We start from the raw sequence: 11,350 nt of genomic DNA, 5'->3' as shown, positions 1-11,350 counted from the left end.
ATGGCCAATAAATATTAGTGTAAATTATCCTCACACCTCTCAAGTTTTAGTGAAATTATAAACAATTCATTCTTTTTGCTCCTACATAAATCATCTCTAATTTATTTACATGTATTAAAATGACTATCTCTGAATGAGATATAAATACAATTTTTTAAACAAAAAAATGTGTAATGAGATTAATTAAGTTAAAAAATAGATTATTCTGAAGACAAATCCAAATAGTACAGGTTAATGTATCTTATTATTTTTGGTTCGTTAAAAAACTGCATAAGAGCGATTTAAACATCTTCCTATAATTATTGATGTATTTTATAACGAACAAAAAATAATGAAGATACATTAACTCTTATACTATTTAAACTTTTCAATGATATATCATATTTTGTTTAACTTTTAATTACATGCATCACACGTTTTTTATTTTAAATATTACTCTTACATCTCCTTGCAGAGATAATGAGTGTAATATGTATATATGAATTAGGTTGATATGTGAGTGTAAGTCACTCTAAATATTATTATGTGGACTTTTAACATGATTATCATGACACATATCCAGACATAAATGTTTAATGATATACTTGACCGGTGAAGTAAAAGAAAGAGAGAAAATGATGTCTAATCGTTTAGGTTTAGGAGTTTGTTGTTTAATTAATGAGTGAAGTAAAGAGAATACTAGGAACAAGTCAAATATGACTTAAACCATCTTTGCCACACTCTTTTTCTTCCTATGAAATTAATTTGTGATTGTAGTGCCAAATAAATAAATAAATTATTCATTGTCTTCCCATGCAATAAATATGAATGCTTTTAAATTCTCTTAAGCATTTTACATATTTTATTTTTCTAAAGCATTGAATGCAATTTAAAGTGTATTAATGTAATTTCTAAGCAACTTGTTGTATGAAGGTAAGGATCCAAATAATCTGAAAAAGGTAAGAAAGAGTTGAGGCTATATGGATGCTACTTGGATTGGAGCACATATATTATGTTTTAAACATTATATCACTTACTGTATTTCTTGATTCTTATTAATTCGAAAATATAGAATTAATATATATTTAAATCATGTTTTACATTTGTAAGCAATGAAAAAACAAAAGGGACATAAAATAATATAAAATTTGGGACCAGAGATGTGGTTCGGATTTAGATGCATCGCGTGAGAGGATGAGGTATGATGGGATCAGAACCGTTGATGGGAAACAGGTCTTCACTACCGTTGGATGGATGATGAGAATGTGGGGACCATGTAATAGTGATGTTGTGGTATGGGGAATTGGGCTGCGTCATTTGGGGGAGACATAACGAATGGAATCATTCATACACACTCTCATGCTCTCCAAATTGCAACACAGAAAAATAATATTTATGTTGATATATATTGTATAAAATTGAATGAGAAAAGTTATTTGGAAATAGAATAGATTACATATCAATGGAGATTAATTTTGACATAATATTATATGGTGGATGGAGTAATACATAATCCAAAATATTTTTACATGAAAAAAGGTAACTATTCCAGGTTGTGTCATGAAATGAGTACAATGTGAACCCAAAAAGGGTATATAGCTATATTGGTTGGGCATTGGAGTTTGGAGTAAAGTTGAGGTGCTTAGCCGTCCTTTTATTCATTTTTATTAGCAGTGGACCATTCCCTCCTACTCTCTCTCACTTTTGTTTATTCACTTTATTCCTTTATGTTCGCAAGTTGCAAACTTTTATCAACAAAACATTACTGTGTACACATTAGATCTTTGGAAAAATATTAAATATTCAATTCTTGATAACGGCACTTATTTAAAGGAATAACTACATATTCTAAAAAAAATTTAATTTATTATTTAAAAAAATAAAAATATCTTTGGTAGTGTCAAAAAATATTGAAAAACTTTGTTTCATATTTTTTGATATTTTAGTATGTTCTTTTCACACCTAGTTTCTCCATTATTAAATAATAACAATTCAACTAACTTTCCATAAATGTTAATATTTTAATATGTTCTTTTCACACCTAGTTTCTCCATTATTAAATAATAACAATTCAACTAATTTTCCATAAATATAAATATTTTAATAGATTTTCCCATTAAAGTTTTATCTGTTTATGGGTCAGAAAGTATAAAAAATAAAATCCCGTGCTCTTATTATTTACAGTCACGATGGAATGTTTACTAAAACTGAAAAAATCTTTAGCTTCGAAAGTTGCCTATCGGTATGAGGTAATGTAAAAGCACCGGTCAAACTATTCTCCAGGAGAAAGCAGTTATATTTTTTTAATGTATTTTTAAGGGTAATGTTATAACTTCAATATAAATTAAAGGATATAAATGTAATTATCCTTTGATTTTTCAATGCATTTTTCTATAATTATCATATTAAGTAATGGAGAGGAGTCTAACTCCAAAAGCATTATATCAATAAAGGTTGCAAACTAAATGGTTTCTGCAATCCAATATAGAAACAAGAGAAATTGACTTAATATACTATCTGACACTACAACTAGAACCTACAACTAACTAGGGCTAACTACGGATAATAATAGTAGCAACAATGAGGGAATCGCCACAAACAATGACAAGATACCTAACACATGGCTTAGTTTAATTACTTGAGAATGCTGCTGCAAGTGAGAGTGCACTAATAAGCAGAAGCGATGCAAGCAGTAAAGGAATTAACAGTGAGAAATATTATTTACTTCTAGCTTCTCTCACGCTTCTTTCCACTCTTGGCATCACTTCCTTGTGCCTTTGATGAACTCAATGCCTTGACCTTTCTATATTTATCTGAGGCGTCATTCTCTGAATCTTTTCTCTTCAATAAACCAGATTTCACCTTGCCACTATTATTGTCATTGGACTTGCCACCATCTTTGGAAGCAACAATCTTCTGGGTTTTTCCACTCTTTGGGGTTTCTTCCTTCGACTTAAAGGGTTTTGGCGTGCTAATATCATCATCCTTTGATTTGCTTGTCTTGGAGGCACCAGTGTTTTTCGATTTACCAGTCGTTTTTTGTGCAGCAGCAATACTTTTAGAAGTGTTGTCCTTAATTTTTCTGCCAGGTTCTTCATCATCAGATTTGGTAATAGTAGGGGAATCTTTGGATTTGCGGCCATCTTTGGACTTACCACTAGACTTTGTGGATGTGCCCTTTGATTTACTGATCACCTTTTCTTTAGCACTAGATATTGAAGTTGATTATTTAGATATCAAACAAAGCGTAGCAAAAAAGTTGATTATTAATGTTCACAAACCTTTTGGAAGAAGCATCCATCTTTCTTTGCTTAGTTGAATCACCAGCAATAGTTTTCCCTTTCTTCCTTGGGGGCCTGAATAAGACCGTAGAATAATGCAATGTAAATTAGGCCAGTAAAGAAACAGCAAGAAAGCACACCATGCTTGCCACAGCATCGAAGAGAATCACCCGATATTCAATAGCAAGAAGCACACCATGCAAAAATACAAATTGTCAATGCACAACAGAATCTGCTATTTTCCACGATTCCATCCAAATACCAGCGAACAGAACAATAAGGTTATACATTTTATTAAGAGATGTTAAGTGATTTGTTGTTTATTGAATTTATAAAATATTCTCTAAGAACACAACACAATTTATCAACATATTTTTACCTGAAAAATACCAGACAACACCTACTGCTTTGGTTTTCCAATAGCTTTTGAAAAATACCACAGAACCCGCCTCACTTTCCAAAGGCAATGTAACACTATATTTGTACCATGAAAACAGGCATGCAAATAATACAGGAGAATTTTCCTAACAATATAGGCACAAGATGTATTACTGATAAACAACATCAACAATATGGAGAACATACATATCAATGGAACCATCATGACTGGCACAATCACTTCCTGCATCCTGTCAACAGAAAAAATTGCTATTATTTTGTGTGCAGGTAAGGTTTAAGTGTAGCCGACCCCACCTAGTGAGATAAAGGTTTGGTTGTTATTGTATGAGGTTTAATTAAATGTATAAAAGAAGGCAGAGACCAACCCCATCTAAATCAGAATCAGCAGATTCGATGATCTTCCACTTTTCCTTTCTAAGATGTAATATTTCTACTTCACCATCATCATAATTAACCTAAAATGAATAACAGGTATCAGAAGATTTTTTCAAGTACCAGAAGATAACAAATATGCTATTAGTAGCATTTTTGGCGTTTTAAAGATAGAAGGTATACATACATAAAAGATTAGAGCTAAACAACAACAAAATACAGAAAGGGGAAACACAATAGGAGCGGGGCTAGAGAGATAATTTCATAACTGGCAAATTACCTTATGCTTCTTGACGGCAGGATCAAAAGAATCAATAACACCTTTGTAAAACCTGTAAAAGCATTATTCCAGATTAAGAGGTCAGAAAATCAATGACCCATACACTAAGCAGCTCATGCAACCATGTATACAAAAATTGAAGATTACAATTTATAAGTAAATGCCAAACAGCACTGGAATCTTATGCTAAGTACTTACTCGCGATCGTCTGGCCACCAAACTTCAATCCGTAAACCAACAAGATTTTCACAGTATTCCTTGATATCTGACTCCTGAAACACCAGCTAGATAATTAGCAATCAAAGTGACAATAAAGTATGATTATGTAATTAGCAACACAGCCAGAATTCCAGTGATTGGAGATACTATACAATGTTGGAGGCAAACAGTCAACAAGACAATAAACACAGTGTAACAAAGATGAGAATGTTGCATTAGATGAATTAACACACTGAGCAATATAGGAATAAGAGTAAATGCAATAGGGAGAAAGTTCGAATATATCCTATTGTAGAAAAATAATAGAGTCACGCCTTAGGTGATTTGCGCATGTGTGGAGGTTACACACATTTCTAAAGATAGTGGAATTACACCTTATTGTAGAAAACATCCAGTTATATCATTCTCAATTCCTCTCCTCGCTTCACTAGAAAAAGGGTGGCCAATTGAACAAGGCTCTCAGGTCTGGGGAGGATAAACATAGGCAACCTTAACCTCCCATGCAAAGAAATTGTTTCCAGGATTTGAGGAAAAGGATAATTGATGAAGTAATTAATATTGTCTTAGAAACTTGACAATGACAGATAAATGGAAAAAATCAAAACAAATGACACTTATAAAGGAATAGGAAGTAATATTTCACTGAATCTGTTGTGCGTTTAAAAAGAAAACCAACAGATTTGAACCTGCTATAAATGTTCAGCTTAGAAACCATGTAGCTGCAGAAAGGATTTCCCGTAGGATAACATGATGTGTCCATGTTATTGTGTTTTAGAATTGTGGGAACGGGATACATACATTTCCAGTTTGCGAGGAGTGTTTCCTCTTCACATTTGTCTTGGGAGTTTCCACTAAACTTTCATTTTTAGTTGATTTTGTACCGGACCTTGGAGAAGACACCACTTCCTAAATAATTAACAATAATTTCATTATTTTCATTTTTTAATAAAATACAGCAAAACAAAATCATGTTGCAGTAATATTAATAAATAGCAGCAGAGAAACAGACTCTACAGAAAGCATAAAAAATTACCACATCCGCATCTTTAGCAGAAGATTTCACTACACCCTTTTCAAAGCTAGCTTTCCCCCGTCCTGACTTTTTCTTTTCCTCTGGCTGTCTTGAGGAGGATCCATCATCACCCTTGTTGATTTTATCTGATTTCTTAGCTGCCTGCTTTTTGGCATCTGTATCGCTTGTGGTCACACTTTCTTTTTTGACTGAATCAGCCACAGAAGTTTTTTTCAGATCAGACTTCAGACCAAGTGCCTTTTGCGCAGACTGTTTGGCAGGTTTGACATCAGAGTCGCTAGTTACATCATTCACCTTTGAAAAGTCCTCTGTAGCTACTTCTTTTGCATGGACATCCTTTGTTTTTGCGCATGCAATTTTCTTTGAATGATTTCTGTCATGGAGTCCCTCCGCTGGTGAAGAACCAATAACTTCAGATTCACCATGGCCTGCTTTTGGAGACGAAATCTTAGCATCAATATCTTTGTCATTCTCTGAAGGTCCTGCTGCTTCAACAGAAGCATTCTCATGAAGTGAACTGGGAACCTCCTCACTGTGATTTTCAGAGTCAAGCATTTTCTCAGCTTCTTTCTCATTAGCAGCAACGTGACCCTCAAAAGGTTCAACCAACTTGGTTGAAGAGCTAGATTTCCTTCCCCGCTTCCTGGTCGGATGTTCTGGCTTTTGTTCCCTCTTGTCAACCTTTTTAGTGTCCAAACCATTGGGCTCCTCGTAACCAGATACACTCACATCTTTGGACTTATCAGAACAATCAGTAACCTCTTGCCTCTTAAGGGACTTTGAATCTCCTAAACAAAAATCTTCTCCAATCTTTGCAGCGCCATTACTCGTGACTGACTTGGGAGATATGCATCTGACCGCAATATCTTGATGAGAAGGTACTGCTTCTGTTATATCCTTTTTAACCATCTGACCAATCAAAATTAACATGTTCCACTGTTCAATTCTGGAAAATAAAATCCAGAACAATAACAGACAAATAAAAAACAAAAGTACAAGGGGGAAGAAACATACTTGCTTTGACTCCTCAGATGACTGTTTTGCTAACTTGCTCTCATCTTCCTAAAAATTCAATAACCAATAGAAACTTCACCATAAATTTTCACATCATTAATTATTTTAAAGCCAATATTAATTAATAAAAGACCAATAGAAAACTTACTGTCTGCTCTCTAGTAACACATATATCATTTTGCTCCAGGCTATTAGATGCACCTTGGCATATTGAGGCAAGTATCGTACTATAATCATCCAAAGAAATACCCAAGCTTTTCACTGCTTGCAATAAGTAGGGTTTAAGCTTGGTTGCACAAGTTTCAAGGACCCTCACCCCCAACTTTTTAGCAATTGGAAAAACTTCCTGGATCATGATGATTATCACGACACCAAAGTAGTAAAAATATGAATATCAAAACAAAGTTAAAGTTCAAAATCACAATGTACTAGAAAGATTGGAAATAAAACTGTAAAATGCAAACCTCATTGTCTTTCTTAACACTATCCATGAGTGGAGAGAGTAGTTCCAGGGATATATCTTCACTTTCCTCCAGGACGAGGGTCATAATTATTTCCATGGATGTAAAAACATTCTCTGGGTGATGTTCCCTGGAAGTTTCAAATACAGCATATTAGAATCACAACCTGCACCAAGAGCCCTCAACTGTCTATTGAAATGCTTTTGTGTGTATGTAATAAAAATATGGAAAATCACTTATGTTACTACATGTTGCAAGGTATTAATCAGCAGAACACATTAAGATAGCTCAAGGAGAGAGTATTATCAAAGGACAGATCCTGTTTGAATGAAAAACATATGTGACAACAACAACAACCAAGCCATGATCCCACTAGGTTGGGGGCAGGGATAAGTGACAGTGTCCAAAGTTGTGATGATGCCACACTTGTATGCAGCAACTCCTACAGCCTTCCTTACCTTATCTCCTTCAAGAAATGCTGAAACATCTTCGAAATTTGGGCGTCACATTCAAGGTCCAACATTACCACGCATGATCTGACTTTCGCAACAGTTTCAAGAATTGAGATTCTTTTTGCATACGACTGACTTGTCTTATCATATAGATTTTCAAATGAAGATATGATTAATTGAAAGACTTCCTGCACAAAATGTAATAAGTAAAATTTAACTGATTTCATTAGTAAAAACAATATAAAGTCAGTTTCATTGAGTATGTGATAGGAAGTAGTTATGAACACCTTCATTTGGTCATCATCATAAGGAGTTTCAGGTGCAGTGATTCTTGTTACTTCACTGATGCAAGAGGCAACTGCAACTTTGACATCAGCATCTGAATGTCTTAAAAGTTCATCAGCAATGAATGCTTTCAATGATGGAGAGAGGGCATTTTGCATAGAGATAGAAGGTGACTGTTCAACCCTTGATAGGAAACTATCAACTTGCTGCAGTACAAAGGACAAAATGAATACATAAGATCATAAAAACGAGTACTGGTCATTCATAAAGCAAGGAGTATATTTTTTAAATTTGCATATCTTTTACCAGAGAGGAACTTTTCAGCAAAAAATTTCAGATAATAAAAATACAAAAATATAAAGTCAACCTGTCTTACAGTTACTGAAAGTCAGATGCATAATTAATAATGTGTAAATAACAACTCTCCATCATATGTCAAGCTTAAAAGATTACTTGGTCAACAGAGAAAGTTAAAACAATGACAAGAAAAGTTAGCATTTTTTTTATTTTCACACACCTTAGGCATGCACACAGATAATTCATCGAGTTTGTTCAGGGAGAGGAACACAACGTAAAAATAATTCAACACAAAAAATTCATCAAAAAAACAATCCTCTAACTTAATCTAATGTTTTGATTTGGTTCAATCTGTAGTAAACAAGCAGATTTGATTCTTTAAGTCTAAAGTTGTTCCAAGTTCATCCTTTCTGTCAACACCACAATAACAGTGTCAGATCTAATAGTTTGTCAGAATATGAGCGATGTTCACTGGAAGCTAGGCTCTCTCTCCTTTACTCTTTCTCACTATTTTTCCTTATTTCTTCCCTTTCCTCCTTTGCTGGAAACCAGATTCCTGTGAACTACTGTGAGATACTTAACACTGTTATAACAGTGTTGATAGAAAGGAACAACTTCAAAATTTCAAGGACCAAATTGGGTCATATATAATAGAAGACCAAATTTCAAATAATGCAAGAGGACCAAAAGTGTAAGTTAGCCCTCATTGATATTATGAGCAACCAGTTGAACTATAGACAACAATGGTCAATATTTATGAAATAAGACAGTGTTGGAATCAAAAAACAATAAAAAGTGTTGCAAAAATGGTCTAAATTTTAATTTGCAAACTCATGATATTAACATTGACATGTTATAAAATTGTCGACAACAATAAAATCTATTTCATTTAGTGGATGAACATAATTGTAGCAAATGTTTTTCACTGTAAAATTTCTACTACCAGGAATCTTTTATACTGTAGTTTAGTTCGGAGCATAAGTAATTAACAAGGATGATGGAAGGTAAAAAAATATAATGATTTTTTTATTTTTCAATTTTACTTATATTAGTTCCTCCTGCGCATTTTGTGTGTTCATTACGCTTTACATGCACAAAAAACTAGTGTAGCATAATTTACTAACAATAAATGCAGTTGTATAATGTTCCAAATTAGGGCTAAACAATACAGTTTCAAGAAGGTCCCTTTCACTATCAAGTTTTTAATGCCTTAAACCAGGATTTGTAGCAAGAAAAGTGATATGCATAGGTAATTAGTCAACGCAAAAACTTATTTTTAGTCACTTACTTCTGGAAGCAAAACGAAGCATCTATTTTTAGTCACTTACTTCTGGAAGCATTTATTTGTACAACAGTGTTTTTTTACCTTGAAATTCCAAATATCTAAACTCGCAACTAAAGTATTATTTATAGCATTTACAATAAAGGTATTATGAATATCACAATTTCCAAAATTGAGGAAGTGCATATTGTTCTTCTACAATTATCACACGAGCAAGCATGCCTTTTCAAAACAGATTACTTAAAATGTTTACCTCCTCCACCAACTATATACTTCACAAACTTTCTACAAACTTGTCAACCCAATGCTAAATGTAAAAAGGTCCTTTTCAACTTAATGTCATTTCCTATGTATATTAATCACTAATTCTGACAATCAACAAATCAACTGAAACTGAACATACTCAAATACCTGTACCAAATTCAAATTTCTCCAATTACATCACTTGTTTAGGACCAAAGTTACCAGGTGCAATACTCTCTTGTCGACATCCAAGGTGCGGTTCACATTCCAAGTACTTATATTTCAGCTTTTAATCATGTGCGTTCCTCCCTAGACATTTTTCTAACAATTTTGGTCTCAAAGTTTTGTTTATGCAATGCTAGCCTTACATCAAGTTTCCGTCCAAAATAATGGGAAAAGCCTGTGTAACTAATAGCCAGCCTAATGTCTTTTGTTAATTGTAGATCGAAATTTGACGGAACCACTAACATTGCATAAATTAAAAAGTTTGAGACCTAAACTGCCAAGAAAAATACAAACCGTGGGACGAATTGGTACATGAGCAAAAGTTGATGAACAAAAAATACAGTCAAGCTTTATTTTCTACCAAACCCTCACAAAAACATCACATACTATAGATTTCATCAACCAGTTTACGATTTCAGGTATCCAGTTCAGAAATTTATACATCATATACACAACGACATGCAACAACAAGCAAAACGAAAATGAAATGACTCGCGAGTTAAATTCGAATTACGGAGCCACTAAGCCATAATAAAAAAAGAACAAGAAAACGAAAATCAGAATTTGAACACAAAGATTGAAATAATATGATTGAATTGAAGAAACGAAAGAGATTTGCTTACATCTAGAAGAGAGAGAAGCTCCTCCACCGAAGAAGGAGGCTCTACGAGCTTTCCTCCAACTTCGAGAAGCTTCTCTTCAAGCTCTGGATCCGAATCCGCCGTTGGTAGCACCGTTTTCTGAACCTCTTCCTCTATATCTTCCATAACCGCTTCCACCGAAACTGAAATCAGATTTTGTAATTAAACAAAAGAGGCAATGGTTCCTTTCAATAAAATGTTTATTTCTGATTCGACTGTAGAACAGAGAAGAGGGAAATAGAGAGAAAGTGAAAGAGAAGGTGAAGTGAGATTTTCGGAATATTTTGAAATCGAAAATCTCTTGATAAATTATCATACAAAATAAAAGTTTTTTCCACTTTGCGCTATTTTCTAGTTTCTTACGCGGAACTTTTTGGATTTGGCGGGTTCGTGAAATTGAGTTAAATTTGGGAATGGAATTCGCATTTTGGATTTTCATCAAATTCTGGCCCACGTAGATTTCTCTTGACCGTTGATTTTGTCTCTCCCTAGTTTATTTGACATTTGATAAATTACAGAGTAATTACACCAACATCTCCTGAGTTTTAGTGAAATTACATAAATTACTCATCATTTTTTTACGCCTACACAAACCCCTGGTTTTTATACTTTACTTACACTGGTCAACCTTGCATGAGAAATAAGTGTAATTTTTTAAACAAAAATTGTGATAAATGCAATTAAGTTAAACAAAATATGGTATATTGTGAGGAAAAATTCAAATAATATACAAATCAATGTGTTTTTATTATTTTTTGTTACAAAATGCATCAACAATTCTAAATAGATATTGTTTAAATCGTTCTTATATTGTAACGAACCAAAAACAATAAAGAGATATCGACTAATATTATTTGGATTTGTCTCCACAATATATATCATGTTTT

The 11,350-nt window shown here is 33.4% G+C and overlaps 1 protein-coding gene across 5 annotated transcripts; it reads right to left on the bottom strand.

The window, feature by feature from the left end:
- Positions 2,420-10,746, bottom strand: LOC109343777 (muscle M-line assembly protein unc-89-like). 5 transcript variants are annotated; one of them, XM_019582249.1, is made up of 14 exons: positions 10,446-10,746; positions 7,778-7,981; positions 7,497-7,678; positions 7,042-7,168; positions 6,726-6,923; positions 6,578-6,625; positions 5,564-6,460; positions 5,329-5,436; positions 4,510-4,583; positions 4,312-4,363; positions 4,025-4,114; positions 3,846-3,889; positions 3,261-3,335; positions 2,420-3,187 (listed from the first exon to the last, which is right to left on the bottom strand). In XM_019582249.1, the coding sequence occupies exons 1-14, from the start codon at positions 10,587-10,589 to the stop codon at positions 2,707-2,709; spliced, it is 2,724 nt and encodes a 907-aa protein (XP_019437794.1). In that variant the 5' UTR covers positions 10,590-10,746; the 3' UTR covers positions 2,420-2,706. The 5 variants fall into 5 exon arrangements, with proteins under 5 accessions (XP_019437794.1, XP_019437792.1, XP_019437796.1 ...); XM_019582248.1 differs by having other exon boundaries at positions 2,422-3,187; positions 5,564-6,472; positions 10,446-10,745; XM_019582247.1 differs by having other exon boundaries at positions 5,564-6,472; positions 7,497-7,981.

Source organism: Lupinus angustifolius, chromosome LG03, assembly GCF_001865875.1.
Source record: "Lupinus angustifolius cultivar Tanjil chromosome LG03, LupAngTanjil_v1.0, whole genome shotgun sequence".
NCBI classification, from domain to species: domain Eukaryota; kingdom Viridiplantae; phylum Streptophyta; class Magnoliopsida; order Fabales; family Fabaceae; genus Lupinus; species Lupinus angustifolius.
This window is presented reverse-complemented; position numbering and strand designations above follow the sequence as displayed.